General features: G+C 41.7%; 1 protein-coding gene across 1 annotated transcript in view; it reads left to right on the top strand.

Moving 5' to 3' along the window:
- CCDC57 (coiled-coil domain containing 57) overlaps positions 1–26,513 on the top strand; it is a 233,531-nt gene that overhangs the window by 183,194 nt on the left and 23,824 nt on the right. Inside the window, exon 17 of the mRNA XM_053705728.1 lies at positions 9,390–9,609. Within this exon, the coding sequence (XP_053561703.1) occupies positions 9,390–9,609 (220 nt within the window). The remainder of the gene's footprint in view (positions 1–9,389; positions 9,610–26,513) is intronic.

Below are 26,513 nucleotides of genomic sequence, written 5' to 3'. Positions count from 1 at the left end.
CTGGGGTCTTATTTTATCTCTTCATTGTACCAAAGAAGGTCAATTCCTTCAGACCAGTTCCGGATCTATCATTATTGAATCATTATGTTAGGATACCAACATTCAAGATGGTTACTGTAGGACTATCCTGCCTTTTGTTTAGCAAGGGCATTATATGTCTACAATAGATTTACAGGATGTGTATCTGCATATTCCGATTCATCCAGATCACTTTTAGTGTCTGAGATTCTCTTTTTAGACAAGCATTACCAGTTTTGTGGCTCTACCGTTTGGCTTAGCCTCAGTTCCAAGAATTTTTTTCAAAGGTTCTCGGTGCCCTTCTTTCTGTAATCAGAGAATAGGGTTTTGGTATTTCCTTATTTGGACGATATCTTGGTATTTGCTCAGTCTTCTCATTTTCGAAGAATCTCATACGAATCGACTTGTGTTGTTTCTTCAAGTTCATGGTTGGAGGATCAATTTACCAATCAGTTCATTGATTCCTCAGACAAGGGTAACCTTTTTAGGTTTCTAGATAAATTCAGTGTCTATGACTCTGTCCTTGTCAGACAAGAGAAGTTTAACATTGATATCAGCTTGTCAAAACCTTCAGTCACAATCATTCCCTTTGGTAGCCTTATGCATGGAAATGTTGGGTCTTAGGACTGTCGCATCAGATGCGATCTCCTTTGCTCGTTTTCACATGCGACCTCTTCAGCTCTGTATGCTGAACCAATGGTGCAGGGATTACTCAAAGATATCTCAATTAATATCTTTAAACCGATTTTACAACACTCTCTGACATGGTGGACAGATCACCATCGTTTAGTTCAGGGGGCTTCTTTTGTTCTTCCGACCTGGACTATAATCTCAACAGATGCAAGTCTTACAGGTTGGGGAGCTGTGTGGGGGTATCTGACGGCACAAGGGGTTTGGGAATCTCAGGAGGTGAGATTTCCGATCAATATTTTGGAACTCTGTGCAATTTTCAGAGCTCTTCAGTCTTGGCCTCTTCTGAAGAGAGAGTTGTTCATTTGTTTTCAGATAGACAATGTCACAACTGTGGCATACATCAATCATCAAGGAGGGACTCACAGTCCTCTGGCTATGAAAGAAGTATCTCGAATTTTGGTTTGGGCGGAATCCAGCTCCTGTCTAATCTCTGCGGTTCATATCCCAGGTATGGACAATTGGAAAGCGGATTATCTCAGTCGTCAAACGTTGCATCCGGGCGAATGGTCTCTTCACCCAGAGGTATTTCTTCAGATTGTTCAAATGTAGGAACTTCCAGAAATAGATCTGATGGCTTCTCATCTAAACAAGAAACTTCCCAGGTATCTGTCCAGATCCCGGGATCCTCAGGCGGAGGCAGTGGATGCATTATCACTTCCTTGGAAGTATCATCCTCCCTATATCTTTCCGCCTCTAGTTCTTCTTCCAAGAGTAACCTCCAAGATTCTGAAGGAATGCTCGTTTGTTCTGCTGGTAGCTCCGGCATGGCCTTACAGGTTTTGGTATGCGGATCTTGTCCGGATGGCCTCTTGCCAACCGTGGACTCTTCCGTTAAGACCAGACCTTTTGTCTCAAGGTCCTTTTTTTTCCATCAGGATCTGAAATCCTTAAATTTAAAGGTATGGCGATTGAACGCTTGATTCTTGGTCAAAGAGGTTTCTCTGACTCTGTGATTAATACTATGTTACAGGCTCGTACATCTGTATCCAGAGAGATATATTATAGAGTCTGGAAGACTTATATTTCTTGGTGTCTTTCTCATCATTTTTCTTGGCATTCTTTTAGAATACCGAGAATATTACAGTATTCTTCAGGATGGTTTAGATAAGGGTTTGTCCGCAAGTTCCTTGAAAGGTCAAATCTCTGCTCTTTCTGTTCTTTTTCACAGAAAGATTGCTATTCTTCCTGATATTCATTGTTTTGTACAAGCTTTGGTTCGTATAAAGCCTGTCATTAAGTCAATTTCTCCTCCTTGGAGTTTGAATTTGGTTCTGGGGGCTTTTCAAGCTCCTCCATTTGAACCTATGCATTCATTGGATATTAAATTACTTTCTTGGAAAGTTTTTTGTTCCTTTTGGCCATCTCTTCTGCCAGAAGAGTTTCTGAATTATCTGCTCTTTCTGGTGAGTCTCCTTTTCTGATTTTTCATCAGGATAAGGCGGTGTTGCGAACTTCTTTTGAATTTTTACCTAAAGTTGTGAATTCCAACAACATTAGTAGAGAAATTGTGGTTCCTTCATTATGTCCTAATCCTAAGAATTCTAAGGAGAAATCGTTGCATTCTTTGGATGTTGTTAGAGCTTTGAAATATTATGTTGAAGCTACGAAATCTTTTCGTAAGACTTCTAGTCTATTTGTTATTTTTTCCGGTTCTAGAAAAGGCCAGAAAGCTTCTGCCATTTCTTTGGCATCTTGGTTGAAATCTTTAATTCATCTTGCCTATGTTGAGTCGGGTAAAACTCAGCCTCAGAGAATTACAGCTCATTCTACTAGGTCAGTTTCTACTTCCTGGGCGTTTAGGAATGAAGCTTCGGTTGACCAGATTTGCAAAGCAGCAACTTGGTCCTCTTTGCATACTTTTACTAAATTCTACCATTTTGATGTATTTTCTTCTTCTGAAGCAGTTTTTGGTAGAAAAGTACTTCAGGCAGCGGTTTCAGTTTGAATCTTCTGCTTATGTTTTTCATTAAACTTTATTTTGGGTGTGGATTATTTTCAGCAGGAATTGGCTGTCTTTATTTTATCCCTCCCTCTCTAGTGACTCTTGTGTGGAAAGATCCACTTCTTGGGTAGTCATTATCCCATACGTCACTAGCTCATGGACTCTTGCTAATTACATGAAAGAAAACATAATTTATGTAAGAACTTACCTGATAAATTCATTTCTTTCATATTAGCAAGAGTCCATGAGGCCCGCCCTTTTTTTGTGGTGGTTATGATTTTGTATAAAGCACAATTATTCCAATTCCTTATTTTATATGCTTTCGCACTTTTTTCTTATCACCCCACTTCTTGGCTATTCGTTAAACTGAATTGTGGGTGTGGTGAGGGGTGTATTTATAGGCATTTTAAGGTTTGGGAAACTTTGCCCCTCCTGGTAGGAATGTATATCCCATACGTCACTAGCTCATGGACTTGCTAATATGAAAGAAATGAATTTATCAGGTAAGTTCTTACATAAATTATGTTATTTAAAGTAGGGGGACTTCTGAAGCAGCTACATAACTGTGTATGGAATAATGAGATGGAAATAGTTATCTGCCTATCTCGGCCGCTTACAGGGAGACCTTAACGTCAAAAACTACATGTATGAAAAAGAGCTGTTGCTAGAAGTAAGAAAAGCATATATGGTTAGTGATTCACCTCTTATACTAAACATTTTATCTAGTTTCCTCAGTAATATAACTGACATCTGAAAATGAGACTAAATCCCCCCCAAAAAAACTTGTTACCTATATATTAATAGCTATACTATTATAGACAGTATATCTAAATGATTTCAGAGCTACCTAGATAAATAAGTTAGCATTTAGGCAAAATAAACAATTTGGTTATTCAACTTGTGTGAATCTATGCAATCAGTACATATCTACTGCTAATAATATCAAAGGAAAAAGTCCGGGGTAGCAGTTAAAAAATTTTCTTTATTCAGCTTGGTTAAGCTTTCATTAAAACAGGAACAAAAATAACAAAAAGGCTTCGTATACCCTTAGCTCACAATTAAGCTTACGCGTTTTCAGCAATTACGCCGTACTCATAGCTCACTGTCTTTCCTCTCCTCAAAGGGCTATTTAAAGGAAATTAAAAACATATGATTTGCTAGGGTATAATTAACTCATTAACTAACTCCTTCATTACTGAGTGCCCATAGTAGTTGTATGGTCAATAAAATATACAACATTTCTTTATGAATTATAAATTATACTGTTCCTGCTAAATTTCCAACTATTGTTTGCAATGAATGAACTCTAAAAGACCTACATTGACAACTCTAAGTACATAATACTTTGAACCCATGTATGTAAAGTTTATTCATTCACAAATATTCATTACTCTTATAAGGTATATTTCACTCATTAACTATATTCCCAATAATATTATGTTGTCAATTTGGGTCTTTTGTTTTACATAATAATAAATCATGTGTGAATTTCACCAAGAAGCTCAATTTGACTTTAATATGTGAACTGTGCCTAACTATATTCAAGGTGTAGGTAACAAACCATATGTGCCACATTTTATTAAGAACACTTTCTTTAAAAAAAATTCCTGGTGTTATAAGGAAAAAGAGAATGCACTAAATTCACTACTTTCCCTTATGTATGCCACTGATTCATCTAATACATGACATTTTATATAGGTTAAATTTCTCATGGAACTTAATCTAGTTCCAATAATTGATTAGATCGTAGGCCGAATTAAGTCCAGATAGGTATCTGGTTTTTAGTTGGAATATCCAAAATATTTCTCTCTTGGCCAATGCTCTATCTCTATCCCCCCTCTTTTACCAACATGGACGGTTTCAAGAATGGTCCATTTAAAACTCTTCACATCTTTATTGTGGGCCCTTTTAAAATGTTGGACCAGGGGGGTTGTTAGAACACCGCCAAATAAACTGTGTATTTACTTCTACAGTTCATGCATTTTTTATGTGTCTTGTTAGTGATCTCACTATTGAAACCCTCACCTTCAACCAAGTGCTCGCAGGCTGTGCAGGTAAAATTACTACATCTGTAGACGCCTTTGAACCTAAGCCAAGAGCTTGCATCTTCCTGTAATAACGGCCTCAGTTGTGTGGGTGCCAAAATATTTCCCATTGAAATCCCTCACCTAAAGGAGCATTTGCAACCTTTCTGCACTGTATCGGCTAGAGCATCATCCGCTGCTAAAAGCCTAAAATTCCTCTGAACAATATTACAAATGTTCTGGTATTGTGTACTGTAGTCTGTAACGAAATAGGTCCCTCTAGTCCTTTCTTTTGGTAACTCGGATTTTGTTAACAGCTTTTCTGTTTCAGTTAGTGTTATCTCTTTCCTCGCTTTTGCAATCTCTTGTTGTTTCTAGCCTCTATTTCTAAGGCGGTCCGATAGTAGGTTAGCATGTGCCTCATATTGCTCGAGGTTGCTGCAGTTGCGTTTCAGTCTTACAAACTGCCCTTTCGCAACCGACCTAAAAACCTGCTTTGGATGACTGCTTCTGGCGTGGAGAAGGGTATTGCCTATGATAGGTTTCCTATAGACCTCAGTCTCTACACCTGCATTAGGTGTACCTTTAAGGGATAAATCCAAAAAAATAATTTTGGATTTATTGAACTCAAAATTGAATTCTAACCCAATATCGTTATCGTTCAACCAATCACCAAACTCTTTGGCCTTTTCCTCAGTCCCTCTCCACACCAGGAGCAGATCATCAATATACCGCCTGTAAAACTGTATATTCTGCCTGTAGGGGTTCTCATCTCCATAGATGTCGGACATCTCCCACCACCCCATGAAGAGGTTGGCGAACGAGGGTGCAAACTTTGCGCCCATCGCTGTTCCGCACCTCTGGAGATAGAAAACTCCTTCAAATGAAAAATAGTTATGTGTAAGTAGGAATCTGGTTGTCCTAAGTACATACCTCACAAAATCATCAGTATAACCTGTATTTCTTGATAAAAAGAATTCTAGTGCCTCCAAGCCCCTATCGTAGGGTATTGAGGTATAGAGGGCTCTAACATCTATAGTGAGCCACATATCACTTTGATCCCAACTTAGATCAGACATCAGTTTGAGTACATGTGTGGTATCCTGCAGAAAACTTGAAAGATTCCCAACTATTGGCTGCAATATACTATCCAACAATTATGACAGTCTTTCTAGTAATGATCCTATACCACTTGCGATGCGTCTACCCGTGACCACCTCAAGGGATTTATGGACCTTTGGTAGATGGTTAAAAATAGGTACCACCGGTTTATCCACCATTTGGAAGTCATGGGTAGGCCCATCAATGTAGCCCAGTTCTCTTCCGGCTTCGAGTATACTGGCTAATTCTCTCTTATATCTCATAGTTGGATCATAGCTTAGCCTCAGATAATACCTATCATCATGTAGCTGTTTTTCTGCTTCTGCAACAAATTGGGATCTTGACATCACTACCACAGACCCCCCTTGTCCGCATTCCTTATTACCAATTCTCCATTTTCTTGGAGTTTTTTCAATGCTTCCCTTTCCTTAGAGTTTAAATTAGACTATCTCATAGAGGTAGTCTGGTGTAGTGATGTAAGATTCCTCTCTACCCTTGCCTGGAAGGTTTCTAGGATATTCCCTCTGCATTAAATTGGGTAAAACCTAGAGCTCTCTTTGAAGCGTTGTAGTTTGCCTGTTGATGCACTGTAAGACCCCCTGTCATCGTGTAATAGTAGTTCCAACATAGCTACATCACAGTCCTCACTAAAAGTGAGTCCAACCCTGACGTTTTCCCCAGTGGTCTCTTCTCTCTGTGTGTTTTCTGGTGAGTCTTCATTATTCCTATTGTGAAAATTTTTTCGTAGTGTAAGTTCCCTTATTAATTTATTTACATCTATCAGAGTATTGAAGGGATTGAACTTCTGCAAGGGAACAAATCCCAAACCCAAGTTCAAAATCCTCAACTCTGAATTGGACAACGTATAATTGGACAGATTAATTACGTTGTTGCCTATTGGTATTTGCTCCTGGACCTTCCCCTTCTGGTTGGATATCTTTTTTGATTTTGGGGGCCACCTTGTCCGCCCCTTCCTCTCCCCCCCCCCTTCTGGTTTTGTGTGAGGGAGGGAAAAAACCTGTTCCAAACCCTGTCTATCCTTTCGGTTTATAGTAGAGGGGGTGCTATAAATTGGTTTGTACCCCATTTTTGTGCTTCATCTGGGATATATTTTGAACCCCCTTGATGCTGCTTTTTGAGAATAGGAGGCAATCCCTTAATATGGATTTTAGGTCTTACTACCTGCGGCTTCTCCACCAATGTTGTTGTGCTTAGTGTGGATGTTCCTGTGCTTTCCTCCCCACCTGAGGCTTAGCTTTCATCATAGGATTCTGCCTCACTTTTGTGACCTTCCTACTAGCAGAGTCATTATTCCTGGATTCAAAGTCTATGTTGTTCCCATTGTTTCTACGACCTCTACCCCTACCCCTTCCTCTTGACCTGTTATAAGCTCTACGGCTCTCAAACCTATCCTTCCTATTCCACACATAGATCTTATTGTTATCATAATCTGACTGATCTCTTAGGTATTTATTGTGTTTCATTTCTATCAATAATGCTTTATTTTCTACAAGAGTCTTTTGCAATATGCTGTCATATTTTGGATATTCCAGCACATGCCTCCTTAGATTTAGTTCAACCTGTAACAACTCAATTTGGTGATTTATTACATTTAGGGACTTGGTTTTGTAGTTTATTAGAAGAAGTATTAGACGAAGGGAGCATTCAGAAATAATGTTCCACTCATTAATAAATTCTTTATCCTCAGTCTGAAACGTGGGAAATGTATTCAGCCTCAGGCCTCTAGGTATAATTTTTAGTTCTTGATACTTATTTAGTGTCATGATATCCCACCTGTGTTGAGTTATTTTGAGTGGACAGCAAATTTTTACTGTTATTTAGGCTGTACACTCACTACTTTACATTGTAGCAAATTGTCATTTCTTTAGTGTTGTCACATGAAAAGATATAATAAAATATTTACAAAAATGTGAGGGGTGTACTCACTTTTGAGAAATATTTGAATTTTCTCAATATTAAGATTTTGTATACACATATTTTCATGTGTGACTAAACTGAATTGCAGTACTTAGCTTGTTTTATTGTATTGATTTAAAATATATTGAACAGGGAGAACAGGGATTATTAAGTCTACACTTTAGTCATCTTAAAGGGACATAATACTCATATGCTAAATCACTTGAAACTGATGCAGTATAACTGTAAAAAGCTGACAGGAAAATATCACCTGAGCATCTCTATGTAAAAAAGGAAGATATTTTACCTCACAATCTCCTCAGCTCAGCAGAGTAAGTTCTGTGTAAAAAGTTATACTCAGCTAAAAAAATTAAAAAAAATGAAGAAATGAACAGCAGCCAATCAGCATCAGTAGTGCTGAGGTCATGAACTCTTACTGTGATCTCATGAGATTTGACTTAACTCTCATGAGATTTCATAGTAAGCTTCCTTTACCTGATTGGTGAAATAATATGAGAGTGCACGAAGCTCATCCTTTCAGTTGTCCCGGGACAGACATACTAATATGCTGCTTAGAAATCCTTTACAATGGGAGGAGGCTACTGAGGAACTTTTGAGGTAAAATATCTTTCTTTTTTACATAGAGATGTTCAGGTGATATTTTCTAATCAGCTTTTTACAGCTATGCTGCATCACTTTCAAGTGTTTAAACATTTGGGTATTATGGCCCTTTAAAGTCTTATCTTAGATTAAACTGCAAATAGCTTCCTGCACCCTTTCTATATCATACAGCAGAAACTGTAAAAAAAAGTTATGTTAAAATGAATATTGTTTCTGTGAAATGGCTGAAAATCTCCGCCCACTGATGACATCATGTTCTGGGCTGCATCTATGCACTCTGCTTAATAGCATTGACATTGTCTGTTGAATCCAACTAGTGAGCCTTTTGTGATTGGAGACCATATGCAGCCCATCAGTGGGTGCAGATTGGCAGCCATTTCAAAGGGCCAGAAACAGTATTCATTTTAAAATAACTTGTTTACTGTTCCTGCTGCATAATATAGAAAGCGGCGCAGGAGGCTATTTGCAGCTTAATCTAAGGTAAGACTTTAAGATGGCTAAGGTGTAGACTGTCCCTTTAAACCGGTAGTATCTGAGGGGGTATTTTAAAAACGTCTACATAATGGAGCATTTTCTTTTGATTACTGCAAGTTCTAGCAGAAACTTGTTAGACTTATATTTGCTATGTTCTTTGGGATCATCATTCATATTTTAATGTTATTGAATAACATTTTTGATTTTAACTATACACTGCAGGAATATTGCCTGTGAAGGAATGTGGGGGGGGGGGACAGACTCTGTCTGGTATACATGTGTTTGCCATAACTCTAGTATTTTATGCCAAAACCATCTCTACCAATAATCCCTTACCCTAAGCCCATTCACTTACCCCAACCTCACCTCTGATCTTCATCACCGGTTGTGACATTTTTATACAAGGACTTCCCATGACATCCCTGAGTTGAAATTATAGGTGGTGATCTTGTATTGTTGTAACGCAATATTCCCCAGTAATGTGTCTTAAAGTGAGTCTGTATTGTTTGGTGGCTCACCTTGAAGCTTGCTTCAAAATTGATTTATGTTCCAAAACATATGCATTACCAGTGACTTATTTTTTTTCTCTACTTCGTTAGACTTTGATGTCACCTTCTCCTGTGAATGACTGGAAAAAAGAGAGAAAAGAAAATACACCACCTCTCTTATCACCTCATGCTCACAGCACAGACAGTGTCCGGTCTCTGCCGCCCACCTCTTCATGGTTACAACATGACACTTCTCTACAGGATGTCTGGAAACTTCTTGATATGGGCTCAAGCCCCTCTCTAATCAGTTCTTTGGAAGACAGTGAGCAAGGTAAAATGATATACTTTATATTTCTAATGGCCAGCACTGTACAAACTTTGAGGCACATTGCCACCATTTCAAAACTTAAAAGGGAAAAGACATTACAGCTCAATAGTGTTAAAGGAACATGAAACCCACAATTTTTCTTTCATGATTCAGATAGAGAATACAATTTTTTTCTTAAAAGGGAAGAGTCCACAGCTGCATTCATTACTTTTGGGAATTCAGAACCTGGCCACCAGGAGGAGGCAAAGACACCCCAGCCAAAGGCTTAAATACCTCCCCCATTTTCCTCATCCCCCAGTCATGCTTTGCCTTTTGTCACATGAGGTTGGCAGAGAAGTGTCAGGAGTTCAAGATAGTCTCTTATGGAGGGTAGTACTCTTCACAATGGGACTGGAGTTTTAAGTATTCCTGTCAGCCTCCCAGTGAGAGCATGGATGAAGACTTCTGCCCGTCTGGAGGACCTCTTCTTTCCGGCTTGGATGAAGACTTCTGCCCGTTTGGAGGACCACTTCGCCCGGCTTCGTTGAGGACTTCGGCCCGGTTGGGTGAAGACTTCTCAAGGTAGGGTGATCTTCAAGGTGTTAGTGTTAGGTTTTATTAAGGGGGTATTGGGTGGGTTTTAGAGTAGGGTTGGGTGTGTGGGTTTTAATGTTGGGGGGGTATTGTACTTTTTTTACAGGTAAAAGAGCTGATTACTTTGGGGCAATGTCCCGCAAAAGGCCCTTTTAAGGGCTATTTGTAATTTAGTATAGGGTAGTGCGTTTTATTATTTTGGGTGGCTTTTTTATTATATTAGGGGGATTAGATTAGGTTAATTACTTTAAAAAACTTGTAATTATTTTATTATTTTCTGTAATTTAGTGTTTGTTTTTTTCCGTAATTTAGATAATTGTATTTAATTGTATTTAGTTTAGGGAATTTATTTAATTATAGTGTAGTGTTAGGTGTAATTGTAACTTATGTTAGGCTTTATTTTACAGGTAAATTTGACTTTATTTTAACTAGGTAGTTATTAAATAGTTAATAACTATTTAATAAATATTGTACCTAGTTAAAAAAAAATACAAAGTTGCCTGTAAAATAAAAATAAACCCTAAGCTAGCTACAATGTAACTATTAGTTATATTGTAGCTATCTTAGGGTTTATTTTATAGGTAAGTATTTAGTTTTAAATAGGAATAATTTAGTTAATTTTAAGGCTAACGCAAGACTCATAATCTTGGGGCGTTTGTATTTTCACTTCCGTATGCGGACTATGTGCGACCGAGAGAGTCTAGCTCGTGGGTTGTCCATAGGAGGTGGTGAGTGCCCCAACCATTGGGGATGTCAAAGTGTGCCAGTTAGTTTTGTCTTTTTGTAATCCCAAGAATATGGAGGATTCTGATATACGCGTCACGGATGCTTTCGATACGGAGGATGTGTCTTGTGATGAATATGAAATGGCCCGGGTAATCAATGCCCATCAGTTATGTTCCGGTTGCCGTTCTAGAGTACTCTCTTTTTTTCTCGAATCTGGGAGCTTAGAGTGCGTTGAGCCATCTGCCACCGAGGTTTCCATGACCCGCGAGGCGCATGCCCAAGACCCTTTCCCGGCTACACACGCAGATGTCCCTATGGCTTTCACTCCTTCACTGGAGAGTGGCTTGTTTCCGCCGGAGGTTACAGCACGGTTCCGCATGGCCATTTCTATGGCGCTGGTTCATTTATATCTCCCAAGTAAAGTATTTCTACGATACTGTCCGTGTTCCATTAACCTAGGCCCATCAAGCATGCCCTAATCAGTTTGGCATTCTGTGGAAGCGTTGGCCCCTGAGGCTTCGAGGGCCCCAATCCGGGGTCAGGGTCTCCAGTAGATCTGGCGAGGGATGATTTTGCCTTCCGTTATAGGCTGGCTCGCCTTCTGGTTCTTTTAAGACATGTTTTGGCAATGCTAGAAGATCACAGTCCTAGTGGGCTGAGGGATCCGAGGCCTTAGAAGCTGGAGGGCAAAATAGGTATGATGTTTGGGGATGAAGCCAATCTCCTTATCTTCATTTTATTTTTATTTATGTTTTTCGGTTCCAGTTCTGAGCTTGGGTGAAAGGGGCTTCTAATCGGCTTGTCCTATTGTCGTTTTCATTCACCTTGGGCGTTCACCCGATGGGTGCTGCCTTCATTTTATTTTGTAATCCGGATGGATGTGTTTAATTTGTTTTCTCTTGTTAAGTGTATCCAGTCCACGGATCATCCATTACTTATGGGATATTAACTCCTCCCCAACAGGAAGTGCAAGAGGATTCACCCAGCAGAGCTGCTATATAGCTCCTCCCCTAACTGCCATTACCAGTCATTCTCTTGCACCCAACGAATAGATAGGATGTGTGAGAGGACTGTGGTGATTATACTTAGTTTCATACCTTCAATCAAAAGTTTGTTATTTTATAATAGCACCGGAGTTTGTTATTCCTTCTCTGGTAGAATTTGAAGAAGAATCTACCTGAGTTTTTCTATGATTTTAGCCGGAGTAGTTAAGATCATATTGCTGTTTCTCGGCCATCTGAGGAGAGGTAAACTTCAGATCAGGGGACAGCAGGCAGATTAATCTGCAAAGAGGTATGTAGCAGCTTATTATTTTCTGACAATGGAATTGATGAGAAAATTCTGCCATACCGATATAATGTAAACTCAGCCTTAAATGCAGTAGCAGCAACTGGTATCAGGCTGTCATGTATGTATATTTTACACTTCAGTATTCTGGGGAATGGCACTTCACTGGAATTATACTGTATACATAAAACTTTAGCCTAATTTGCAGGGACTAGCAACAGGCTTTTTAATAACACTCAATTTATTAATGTTAAACGTTTTTTGCTGGCATGTAAAATCGTTTAATTTTCTGAGGTACTGGGTGAAAAAATGTTTTGGGCACTATTTTTTTCCACTTGGCAGTCGTTTTATTTAATTTATTACAGTTTACTGATCTCTCTCACTGTTATGTGTGAGGGGGAGGGACCTTTTTTGGTGCTTTTGCTACGCATCAAAAAATTCAGTCAGAAGTTTATTGTCTTCCCTGCATGATCCGGTTCATCTCTACAGAACTCAGGGGTCTTCAAAACTTGTTTTGAGGGAGGTAATCACTCACAGCAGAGCTGTGAGATTGTAGTTGACTGTGATAAAAAAAAAAAAAACACGTTTATTTCTGTATTTTTTTTTTTATTTTTTTTTCTGCTATCAGGGTTAGTTATCCTTTGCTAATGGGAGCAATCCTTTGCTAAAATTGTGTTTTTTACAAAGATTTGATGCTATAACTTTTCAGTTTATTAATTTTCAACTGTCATAACTTTTTCTGTGCTTCTTATAGGCACAGTACGTTTTCATATTATAGTAAATTACTTGAAAAGTATTTCCAAGTTGCTAGTTTATTTGCTAGTGTGTTAAACATGTGTGATTCAGAGGAAGATATCTGTGCTATATGTGCTAAAGCCAAAGTGGAGCCCAATAGAAATTTATGTACTAACTGTATTGATGCTACTTTAAATAAAAGTCAATCTGTACAAATTGAACATATTTCACCAAACAACGAGGGGAGAGTTATGCCGACTAACTCGCCTCACGTGTCAGTACCTGCATCTCCCGCTCGGGAGGTGCGTGATATTGTAGCGCCGAGTACATCTGGGCGGCCATTACAAATCACATTACAGGATATGGCTACTGTTATGACTGAAGTTTTGGCTAAATTACCAGAACTAAGAGGTAAGCGTGATCACTCTGGGGTGAGAACAGAGTACGCTGATAATATTAGGGCCATGTCAGACACTGCGTCACAATTTGCAGAACATGAGGACGGAGAGCTTCATTCTGCGGGTGACGGTTCTGATCCAAACAAACTGGATTCAGATATTTCAAATTTTAAATTTAAGCTGGAAAACCTCCGTGTATTACTAGGGGAGGTGTTAGCGGCTCTGAATGATTGTAACACAGTTGCAATACCAGAGAAAATGTGTAGGTTGGATAAATATTTTGCGGTACCGGCGAGTACTGACGTTTTTCCTATACCTAAGAGACTTACTGAAATTGTTACTAAGGAGTGGGATAGACCCGGTGTGCCGTTCTCACCCCCTCCGATATTTAGAAAGATGTTTCCAATAGACGCCACCACACGGGACTTATGGCAAACGGTCCCTAAGGTGGAGGGAGCAGTTTCTACTTTAGCTAAGCGTACCACTATCCCGGTGGAGGATAGCTGTGCCTTTTCAGATCCAATGGATAAAAAGTTAGAGGGTTACCTTAAGAAAATGTTTGTTCAACAAGGTTTTATATTGCAACCTCTTGCATGCATTGCGCCTGTCACGGCTGCAGCAGCATTTTGGTTTGAGTCTCTGGAAGAGACACTTGAATCAGCTCCATTAGATGAGATTACACACAAGCTTAAAGCCCTTAAGTTAGCTAACTCATTTATTTCAGATGCCGTAGTACATTTAACTAAACTTACGGCTAAGAATTCCGGATTCGCCATTCAGGCACGCAGAGCACTGTGGCTAAAATCCTGGTCAGCTGACGTTACTTCTAAATCTAAATTGCTTAATATACCTTTCAAAGGGCAGACCTTATTCGGGCCCGGGTTGAAAGAAATTATCGCTGACATTACAGGAGGTAAAGGCCATGCTCTGCCTCAAGACAGAGCCAAACCTAAGGCTAGACAGTCTAATTTTCGTTCCTTTCGTAATTTCAAAGCAGGAGCAGCATCAACTTCCTCTGCACCAAAACAGGAAGGAGCTGTTGCTCGCTACAGACAAGGCTGGAGACCTAACCAGTCCTGGAACAAGGGCAAGCAGGCCAGGAAACCTGCTGCTGCCCCTAAGACAGCATGAATCGAGGGCCCCCGATCCGGGAACGGATCTAGTGGGGGGCAGACTTTCTCTCTTCGCCCAGGCTTGGGCAAGAGATGTCCAGGATCCCTGGGCGTTAGAGATCATATCTCAGGGATACCTTCTAGACTTCAAATTCTCTCCCCCAAGAGGGAGATTTCATCTGTCAAGGTTGTCAACAAACCAAATAAAGAAAGAGGCGTTTCTACGCTGCGTAAAAGATCTTTTATTAATGGGAGTGATCCATCCGGTTCCGCGGTCGGAACAAGGACAAGGGTTTTACTCAAATCTGTTTGTGGTTCCCAAAAAAGAGGGAACTTTCAGGCCAATCTTGGATTTAAAGATCCTAAACAAATTCCTAAGAGTTCCATCGTTCAAAATGGAAACTATTCGGACAATTTTACCCATGATCCAAAAGGGTCAGTACATGACCACAGTGGATTTAAAGGATGCTTACCTTCACATACCGATTCACAAAGATCATTACCGGTATCTAAGGTTTGCCTTTCTAGACAGGCATTACCAGTTTGTAGCTCTTCCATTCGGATTGGCTACGGCTCCGAGAATCTTCACAAAGGTTCTGTGTGCTCTTCTGGCGGTACTAAGACCGCGAGGAATTGCGGTAGCTCCGTACCTAGACGACATTCTGATACAAGCTTCAAGCTTTCAAACTGCCAAGTCTCATACAGAGTTAGTACTGGCATTTCTAAGGTCGCATGGATGGAAGGTGAACGAAAAGAAGAGTTCTCTCTTTCCACTCACAAGAGTTCCCTTCTTGGGGACTCTTATAGATTCTGTAGAAATGAAGATTTACCTGACAGAAGACAGGTTAACAAAGCTTCAAAATGCATGCCGTGTCCTTCATTCCATTCAACACCCGTCAGTAGCTCAATGCATGGAGGTGATCGGCTTAATGGTAGCAGCAATGGACATAGTACCTTTGCACGTCTACATCTCAGACCGCTGCAATTGTGCATGCTAAGTCAGTGGAATGGGGATTACTCAGACTTGTCCCCTACTCTGAATCTGGATCAAGAGACCAGAAATTCTCTTCTATGGTGGCTTTCTCGGCCACATCTGTCCAGGGGGATGCCATTCAGCAGGCCGGACTGGACAATTGTAACAACAGACGCCAGCCTACTAGGTTGGGGCGCTGTCTGGAATTCTCTGAAGGCTCAGGGACAATGGAATCAGGAGGAGAGTCTCCTACCAATAAACATTCTGGAATTGAGAGCAGTTCTCAATGCCCTTCTGGCTTGGCCCCAGTTAACAACTCGGGGGTTCATCAGGTTTCAGTCGGACAACATCACGACTGTAGCTTACATCAGCCATCAGGGAGGGACAAGAAGCTCCCTAGCAATGATGGAAGTATCAAAGATAATTCGCTGGGCAGAGTCTCACTCTTGCCACCTGTCAGCAATCCACATCCCGGGAGTGGAGAACTGGGAGGCGGATTTCTTAAGTCGTCAGACTTTTCATCCGGGGGAGTGGGAACTTCATCCGGAGGTCTTTGCCCAAATACTTCGACGTTGGGGCAAACCAGAGATAGATCTCATGGCGTCTCGACAGAACGCCAAGCTTCCTCGTTACGGGTCCAGATCCAGGGATCCGGGAGCGGTTCTGATAGATGCTTTGACAGCACCTTGGACCTTCGGGATGGCTTATGTGTTTCCACCCTTCCCGATGCTTCCTCGATTGATTGCCAGAATCAAACAGGAGAGAGCATCAGTGATTCTAATAACGCCTGCATGGCCACGCAGGACTTGGTATGCAGATCTAGTGGACATGTCATCCTGTCCACCTTGGTCGCTACCTCTGAAACAGGACCTTCTGATCCAGGGTCCCTTCAAACATCAAAATCTAATTTCTCTGAAGCTGACTGCTTGGAAATTGAACGCTTGATTTTATCAAAACGTGGTTTTTCTGAGTCAGTTATTGATACCTTTAATACAGGCTAGGAAGCCTGTTACCAGAAAGATTTACCATAAGATATGGCGCAAATACTTATATTGGTGCGAATCCAAGAGTTACTCATGGAGTAAGGTTAGGATTCCGAGGATATTGTCTTTTCTACAAGAAGATTTAGAAAAGGGTTTATCCGCTAGTTCCTTAAAGGGACAGATTTCAGCTCTGTCCATTCTTTTACACAAACGTCTGTCAGAAGTTCCGGACGTTCAAGCTTTTTGTCAGGCTTTAGCTAGGATCAAGCCTGTGTTTAAAACTGTTGCTCCACCATGGAGTTTGAACTTAGTTCTTAATGTTTTACAGGGGGTTCCGTTTGAACCCCTTCATTCCATTGATATCAAGTTGTTATCTTGGAAAGTTCTGTTTTTAATGGCGATTTCCTCGGCTCGAAGAGTCTCTGAGTTATCTGCCTTACATTGTGATTCTCCTTATCTGATTTTTCATTCAGACAAGGTAGTTCTGCGTACTAAACCTGGGTTCCTACCTAAGGTGGTCACTAACAGGAATATCAATCAAGAGATTGTGGTTACATCTTTGTGTCCTAATCCTTCTTCGAAAAAGGAACGTCTGCTACACAATCTAGATGTAGTCCGTGCCCTGAAATTTTATCTACAGGCAACTAAGGATTTTCGACAAACGTCTTCCCTGTTTGTCGTTTATTCTGGTCAGAGGAGAGGTCAAAAAGCTTCGGCTACCTCTCTCTCCTTTTGGCTTCGTAGCATAATACGGTTAGCCTATGAGACTGCTGGACAGCAGCCTCCTGAAAGAATTACAGCACATTCTACTAGAGCTGTGGCTTCCACTTGGGCCTTTAAGAATGAGGCTTCTGTTGAACAGATTTGCAAGGCTGCAACTTGGTCTTCTCTTCATACTTTTTCCAAATTTTACAAATTTGACACTTTTGCTTCTTCGGAGGCTGTTTTTGGGAGAAAGGTTCTTCAGGCAGTGGTTCCTTCCGTATAAAGAGCCTGCCTGTCCCTCCCGTCATCCGTGTACTTTAGCTTTGGTATTGGTATCCCATAAGTAATGGATGATCCGTGGACTGGATACACTTAACAAGAGAAAACATAATTTATGCTTACCTGATAAATTTATTTCTCTTGTAGTGTATCCAGTCCACGGCCCGCCCTGTCACTTTAAGGCAGGTAATTTTTCCATTAAACTACAGTCACCACTGTACCCTATGGTTTTCCTTTCTCTGCATGTTTTCGGTCGAATGACTGGTAATGGCAGTTAGGGGAGGAGCTATATAGCAGCTCTGCTGGGTGAATCCTCTTGCACTTCCTGTTGGGGAGGAGTTAATATCCCATAAGTAATGGATGATCCGTGGACTGGATACACTACAAGAGAAATAAATTTATCAGGTAAGCATAAATTATGTTTTCCTTAAGCTCATGTCTGTGAGATTTTCGTTTTTATGAATGTTCTTCTCTGGAACCGATACTTGCGACTCCCTTGGGAGTTACGCACTTGTTGAATATTAGAATTATGTTTTCTAGTTCATTTATCGATTTTTCGGGACGATTTTTCTTGGACCTTGAACAGTTCCAGAGTGTCCTTATACCAGGCTGGTACTAATCGGACACTTTTTCAGCTGTTACCCGGGTTCATGTCAGCTTCGTGGTGCTGACATGAACTCTTGGTCTATTCTAAAGACTCTGGGCTTGGATCCTACCGAAGTATAAGGCCTGTTGTTTATATGCAACTCCTCCGGACGGAGGGTTGTGAGTGCCAATCTAAGGTTGGTTGGTTCGGCTACTCGCCTGGGTTACGGATCTGCTTTTTGCAGACGGCATCATGGTTCTTCTGGTACCCGGGGAATTAGAACCATTATTTCCACTCTTTGGAAGTTGGGAGATGGGTGTGACCTTGTGGTCTGGTGTGCCGTGTGATTAAAGTTTGTGTTTTCACTCAAAGTTCTTCCGGACGCTGACTCTTTAGCCTATTGCGCACTTTCTTGCGTTGGTGGAGTATCATCCTTTCCCGCTTTGGGTGGATCGTCTGGGCTGGATGTGCGGGCATGTTTGCCTTCCTCTGTTCCGAGTTGTATTACTCTGAGAGGTGGTGTACAGGGGTTCCCTGCCTTCTGTGGCATTTGCCTGTGCAAGGTAGTTTTCTTTGGAAAATAGTTCCTTTGGGATCTCTGACTGTGTCTATTCCATTTTAATACCTTAGTTGGACTATGGCCTTCGACGTTCGGGGGGTATTGTGTCCTCGCTGTAACGCTAGCCTTGGTGGCTTGTCAGTAAAAGAGTCGAGGTCGGGTATGAATGGCTGCCCTTCGGGGGTCAGGCAGTTGTCCATTTTTCCTCGATGCTCCGTTTGGGGTTTTGTGGGCGGTGCCTTATGTTATTTCTCTGGGATGGCGAGCAGGGCCTTGGGTTATCATTTGCCTTCGGGTATTGATGTTACCCTGCCTGTGTGTGTATCATGTCATGCCGCTTGCCTACGAGATTTCTTGCGATCCATTTGCACTGGGTGCTGATTCTCAGACTGTTCAGGAGTTCTTCATGACTCTTGGGTTTGAGGCTATTTTTGGATCGCCAAGTCTATGGACTTTAGAGGTGCGCTCCTCCTTGGAGGAGGCAGTTTAGCGTTCTTCCAAAAATTGGATCTTTTGATTGACCATTCTCGAGGACCCTGGCCTTGGTTCATGTCTCTCCATGGATCGGTGTGGACGGTTCGGTTTCACACTTGATGTTTGTGGTCCCGCGGGCCCCTTTCGTAGGGGCTGGGGCTCTGTGAGAGATGCCTATCTGACTGTGGCTTAGGCTTTAGGTCTTTCTGACGGGTCCCTACCAGTCTTCTGGTGCATTTACGATGTTCCTGTAGACCCCAGGTGTTTTTTAACTGGGTTGGCGATGTGGCCAAGGGGTCTCGCCTCTATAGTAGAGTGTGTTTCCGTTGTTTTCATTCCCTTCTCTTCCAGAGTAGGGTTTGGGTTCTCCGGTTTGGAGTTACTTTACTATTTGTGGAGTCCTGGGGGTTCTTGGTCTTGTCTTGCAAGGATTGTTTCCCTTCTTGCGTTTCAGGATCCTGGAAGGGGAGCTGTGATGTAGTGGCTGGTTCCTCTGTTCCTGCAGCGTAAGACTGATGTTTTGCTCCCGTGGGGGCTTCTACTACGTGTATCCGATATATGGATTGTGTTTCTTCGTTGATCCTTTGTTTCCTTTCCAGTAGTCTGGGACTCTTGTCTTCGGTCTTTTGATTAGCCTTTGGGCTGGGACCGTTATCCTGGAGGGAAGGTTGGGGATTGGTTACTCTATGCAATGTTGACCGTTTTTTCTGCTGTTGGTCCTCTCCTTTGAGGGAGGATTTTGGTTGTCCTCCTTTCTACTGGTGTCTGGTGCCGGGAGGGGGCGGTCCTTGGAGCCGCTATTTGGAGGGCTGTAAGCCCTTGGAGGTTTGCAGTTGGAACCATCTACAGCTATTGGATCAGTGATGGTGTAACCAGTTACAGCTGACTGCTTTTGTCCGGATGCTAACAAGCTTTGAAGCACTTTTAGGAGGTTTGAGTTAGCAATAGGGTCAGCCTTCCTTATGGAGGCTGGTCTCTGAGAGTTCCTGTTCAAGTGGTTTGAGTTTCTCTGGGAGAGTTCTTTTCTATCTGCTGGGATAGTTATCCTGTTTTTCGGCTGTCTCTGCCTATCTAGCCTCCAGATCTAGATATGTTATGGGACATATCTAGATGGTATGAGATTAGGGACATGAGGGGTTCCTCGAGTTCCGTTTTTGGGAGATGTTTTCCTGTGTACGGATCCTTTCCTTTTCGGTCCTTGTGTTCTAGGGAGTTTGTCTCCCTGGCCATTGCCTTTGTCAGATAACCATGGGTTGTTCTCTAGGTGTTGAGTGGGAAAAGTTCCTTTTGGATTTTCCTAGTCTGTGGTTCCCTTTTGGGAGGCAGATGCGGTCCTTATCTTTGGCCAGGTACCTTCTTGGGAGTCGTGACCCGTGGGGCAGACGCCTCGGAGGTTGTTTGGGCCTGGCAAACTCTAGGTCTGAGTGGTCTCTAGTTTGGCTTTGCCGGTAGTGTAACTGATGTGCAGTTACCTGGGCTTGGGTTTTCTCCCATGTCGTTTGTACTTAAATTGTTTTGGGTGTTGAGTAATTCAGGCTGTGATGCCTTTCGAAGAGGCCGCATTTTGTACCCACCCGTTGTTTGCATTCAGTGTCCTCTAGCTTGGGTATTGTTTTCCCAAAAGTAATGAATGCAGCTGTGGACTCTTTCTCCAACATAGGTGTGTCCGGTCCACGGCGTCATCCTTACTTGTGGGATATTCTCTTCCCCAACAGGAAATGGCAAAGAGCCCAGCAAAGCTGGTCACATGATCCCTCCTAGGCTCCGCCTACCCCAGTCATTCTCTTTGCCGTTGTACAGGCAACATCTCCACGGAGATGGCTTAGAGTTTTTTAGTGTTTAACTGTAGTTTTTATTATTCAATCAAGCGTGGCGCTTCCTTTCGGATTAGCCACTGTTCCAAGGATTTTCACAAAGGTACTAGGGTCCCTTCTGGCGGTGCTAAGACCAAGGGGCATTGCTGTAGTACCTTACTTGGACGACATTCTGATTCAAGCGTCGTCCCTTCCTCAAGCAAAGGCTCACACGGACATAGTCCTGGCCTTTCTCAGATCTCACGGATGGTAAGTGAACGTGGAAAAGAGTTCTCTATCTCCGTCGACAAGAGTTCCCTTCTTGGGAACAATAATAGACTCCTTAGAAATGAGGATTTTTCTGACAGAGACCAGAAAAACAAAACTTCTAAACTCTTGTCGGATACTTCCTTCCGTTCCTCTTCCTTCCATAGCACAGTGCATGGAAGTGATAGGTTTGATGGTAGCGGCAATGGACATAGTTCCTTTTGCGCGCATTCATCTAAGACCATTTCAATTGTGTATGCTCAGTCAGTGGAATGGGGACTATACAGACTTGTCTCCGAAGATACAAGTAAATCAGAGGACCAGAGACTCACTCCGTTGGTGGCTGTCCCTGGACAACCTGTCGCTAGGGGTGACCTCCCGCAGACCAGAGTGGGTCATTGTCACGACCGACGCCAGTCTGATGGGCTGGGGCGCGGTCTGGGGATCCCTGAAAGCTCAGGGTCTTTGGTCTCGGGAAGAATCTCTTCTACCGATAAATATTCTGGAACTGAGAGCGATATTCAATGCTCTCAAGGCTTGGCCTCAGCTAGCGAGGGCCAAGTTCATACGGTTTCAATCAGACAACATGACGACTGTTGCGTACATCAACCATCAGGGGGGAACAAGGAGTTCCCTGGCGATGGAAGAAGTGACCAAAATCATTCAATGGGCGGAGACTCGCTCCTGCCACCTGTCTGCAATCCACATCCCAGGAGTGGAAACTTGGGAAGCGGATTTTCTGATTCGTCAGACATTGCATCCGGGGGTGTGGGAACTCCATCCGGAAATCTTTGCCCAAATCACTCAACTGTGGGGCATTCCAGACATGGATCTGATGGCCTCTCGTCAGAACTTCAAGGTTCCTTGCTACGGGTCCAGATCCAGGGATCCCAAGGCGACTCTAGTAGATGCACTAGTAGCACCTTGGACCTTCAACCTAGCTTATGTATTCCCGCCGTTTCCTCTCATCCCCAGGCTGGTAGCCAGGATCAATCAGGAGAGGGCGTAGGTGATCTTGATAGCTCCTGCGTAACCACGCAGGACTTGGTAGGCAGATCTGGTGAATATGTCATCGGCTTCACCATGGAAGCTACCTTTGAGACGAGACCTTCTTGTTCAAGGTCCGTTCGAACATCCGAATCTGGTCCTACTCCAGCTGACTGCTTGGAGATTGAACGCTTGATCTTATCAAAGCGAGGGTTCTCAGATTCTGTTATTGATACTCTTGTTCAGGCCAGAAAGCCTGTAACTAGAAAAATTTACCACAAAATATGGAAAAAATATATCTGTTGGTGTGAATCTAAAGGATTCCCTTGGGACAAGGTAAAGATTCCTAGGATTCTATCCTTTCTTCAAGAAGGATTGGTGAAAGGATTATCTGCAAGTTCCTTGAAGGGACAGATTTCTGCCTTGTCTGTGTTACTTCACAAAGAGCTGGCAGCTGTGCCAGATGTTCAAGCCTTTGTTCAGGCTCTGGTTAGAATCAAGCCTGTTTACAAACCTTTGACTCCTCCTTGGAGTCTCAACTTAGTTCTTTCAGTTCTTCAGGGGGTTCCGTTTGAACCCTTACATTCCGTTGATATTAAGTTATTATCTTGGAAAGTTTTGTTTTTGGCTGCAATTTCTTCCGCTAGAAGAGTTTCAGAATTATCTGCTCTGCAGTGTTCTCCTCCTTATCTGGTGTTCCATGCAGATAAGGTGGTTTTACGTACTAACCTGGTTTTCTTCCAAAAGTTGTTTCTAACAAAAACATTAACCAGGAGATAGTCGTGCCTTCTTTGGGTCCGAATCCAGTTTCGAAGAAGGAACGTTTGTTGCACAATTTGGATGTTGTTCGCGCTCTAAAATTCTATTTAGATGCTACAAAGGATTTTAGACAAACATCTTCCTTGTTTGTTGTTTATTCTGGTAACAGGAGAGGTCAAAAAGCAACTTCTACCTCTCTCTCTTTTTGGATTAAAAGCATCATCAGATTGGCTTACGAGACTGCCGGACGGCAGCCTCCTGAAAGAATCACAGCTCATTCCACTAGGGCTGTGGCTTCCACATGGGCCTTCAAGAACGAGGCTTCTGTTGATCAGATATGTAGGGCAGCGACTTGGTCTTCACTGCACACTTTTACCAAATTTTACAAGTTTGATACTTTTGCTTCTTCTGAGGCTATTTTTTGGGAGAAAGGTTTTGCAAGCCGTGGTGCCTTCCATTTAGGTGACCTGATTTGCTCCCTCCCTTCATCCGTGTCCTAAAGCTTTGGTATTGGTTCCCACAAGTAAGGATGACGCCGTGGACCGGACACACCTATGTTGGAGAAAACAGAATTTATGTTTACCTGATAAATTACTTTCTCCAACGGTGTGTCCGGTCCACGGCCCGCCCTGGTTTTTTAATCAGGTCTGATGATTTATTTTCTTTAACTACAGTCACCACGGTATCATATGGTTTCTCCTATGCAAATATTCCTCCTTAACGTCGGTCGAATGACTGGGGTAGGCGGAGCCTAGGAGGGATCATGTGACCAGCTTTGCTGGGCTCTTTGCCATTTCCTGTTGGGGAAGAGAATATCCCACAAGTAAGGATGACGCCGTGGACCGGACACACCGTTGGAGAAAGTAATTTATCAGGTAAACATAAATTCTGTTTTCCTTTTAAGAAGAAAAACATAAATTATGATTTCCTGATAATTTCATTTTCTTCTGAAGGGAAGAGTCCACAGCTCCCGCCCGTGTTTTTATATCTATGAGGCGGCTGTAATTTTTGTTCTTCTGGCACCTTTTTTCACCCTGATATTTCTCCTACTGTTCCTTGTTCCGTTGTCAGAATGAGTGGGGAATGAAGGAAGTGGGGGAGGTATTTAAGCCTTTGGCTGGGGTGTTTTTGCCTCCTCCTGGTGGCCCGGTTCTAAATTCCCTTAAAGTAATGAATGCAGCTGTGGATTCAGAAGAAAATGAAATTATCAGGTAAGCATAATTTTATGTTTTTAAACAACTTTTTAATGTACTTCTATTATCTAATTTGTTTCATTCTTTATATATCCTTTGTTGAAGAAATAGCAATGCACATGGGTGAGCCAATCACACAAGACATCTGTGTGCAGTCACCAATCATCAACTACTAGATATGCTTTTTAACAAAGTATATCAAGAGAATGAAGTAAATTATATAATAGAAGTAAATTGGAAAGTTGTTTAAAATTGTATCCTCTTTCTAAATCATGAACAACATTTTTTTGGTTTTATGTCCCTTTAACAGACCAGCTTTAAGTTGGATTTAAACTTTGCTGAGAGCTTTGAAAGCTATAGTAATCTCCTTTTTACCACTCACCCCAAAATCCTGAGCCTCGTACTTGTTGTGTAGTAATAGTTTCTTCAGTACAGAAGCTTATTTCTATCCCTAATTGGCTACAGCAAATAGGATAATGTAACACTCAAAGTTTTTCAAAATATTTAATTTGTTTGTTTATTTATGATACAAGAATAATTCAAGACTTTTATAGTCTGTAAATTTTCATTTCTTTTAAAAGTTTAACATGTGATGAATATTCGTCTCTATTCCAGTGACGTTCTTCTATGACTAGTTCAAATGAATATTGGTTTGGTTCTGTTGTGTTTTCGCTTGTTTTATCTGAGAAGTGAGACACTTATGCTGACCCAAATGCAAACACGTTACTTTCATCAGATGGTTAGAGTCCACGAGCCATCACATGTGGGAATATTCCCCTCCTGAACACTAGGAGGAGGCAAAAGACTCTCCAACACACCAGAGTTTAAATCCCTCCCACTTCCCATTATCCTCAGTCATTGTCCACCAATCCCTTGGGTTAAGATGCTGTTACTAACTCAGATCCTTGGCACCGTGCTGTCCCTGCTTAGGATGGGCTTGTTTGCTGGAAACAAGTTGCTGCAGCTGAGGTAATCCCAGTTGACAGAGGTGCTGAATGGTAAGTATCTGCACCTTACAAGCCCACCGGTATTGTGAATCATGTGTGCATGTTACACCATACACCTTTATCACTATTAGGCACTTTTACCCTTTAAGAAAGCGCAGGAAAACTTGTCAGGGATTGGAGGGGAGTAGATGGGGACTCCTGAGTTTTAAACTTACCTACAATTAACTTAACCTAAATACTTAGGCTATCATTTTAAGAGGGATATTATTATTATAAGTTAAAACTACTTTACAGAGGGTTGCACTCTGTAGTATCAGATTAAGCTTCACTAGCAATGACCGGTAACTTCATTAATAGTCTATGTGCTTAATATCGATTCTGCAATGCTGTAAATGCAGCAGGATTAAGATTACATCTGCTTTGCACTTTTTAAATATTGAATAGTTTAACTGGCTTAGATCGACTTTAGCTATTAAATATAAAATAGTTAATAGCCACTGCCACACATCTTTTTGAATCATTATGTAAGAGTACCAACTTTCAAAATGGTGATTATAAGGACTATTCTGCCTTTTGTTCAGTTAGGGCATTATATGTCCTCCATAGACTTACAGGGTGCATATCTTCATATTCTGATTCATACAGTTTATTTTCAGTTTCTGAAATTCTCTTTTCTAGACAAGCTTTATCAATTTGTCGCTCTTCCTTTTGGCCTAGCGATAGCTCTAAGAATCTTTTCTAAGGTTCTTGGTGCCCTACTCTCTGTAATCAGAGAGCGGGATATTGCGGTGTTTCCTTATTTGGACGATTTCTTGGTATTAGCTCAGTCTTTATATTCTGCAGAATCTTACACGATTCAACTAGTGTTGTTTCTTTGAAAACATGGTTGGAGGATCAATTTACTAAAAAGTTCTTTGATTCCTCAGACAAGGGTCACCTTTTTAGGTTTCCACATAGATTCAGTGTCCATGACTCTGTCTCTAACAGACAAGAGAAGTTTTGAATTGGTTGCAGCCTGTCGGAACCTTTAGTCTCAGTCATTCCCTTCAGTAGCTATGTGCATGGAAGTTTTAGGTCTCATGACTGCAGCATCGGACGCGATCCCCTTTTGCTCATTTTCATATGAGACCTCTCCAGCTTTGTGTGCTGAACCATTGGTGCAGGGTTTTTTCAAGGGTATCACAATTTATATCCTTAAATCCCAATGTTTGACTATCTCTGACTTGGTGGTTAAATCGCCATCGTATAGTTCTAGGGGCCTCTTTTGTTCATCCAACCTGGACTGTGATCTCAACAGATGCGAGTCTTTCAGGTTGGGGATCTCTGACAGCGCAAGGAGTTTGGAAATCTCAAGAGGCGAGATTACCAATCAATATTTTGGAACTCCGTGCTATTTTCAGGTTCTTCAGATTTGGCCTCTGTTGAAGAGAGAATCGTTCATTTGTTTTCAGACAGACAATATCACAACTGTGGCATTTGCCAATCATCAGGATGGCACTCATAGTCCTTAAGCTATGAAAAAAGTATCCTGGATACTTGCTTGGGCGGATTCCAGCTCCTGTCTAATTTCT

The sequence above is a fragment of the Bombina bombina genome, chromosome 1, assembly GCF_027579735.1.
Source record: "Bombina bombina isolate aBomBom1 chromosome 1, aBomBom1.pri, whole genome shotgun sequence".
NCBI lineage: Eukaryota > Metazoa > Chordata > Amphibia > Anura > Bombinatoridae > Bombina > Bombina bombina.
This window is presented reverse-complemented; position numbering and strand designations above follow the sequence as displayed.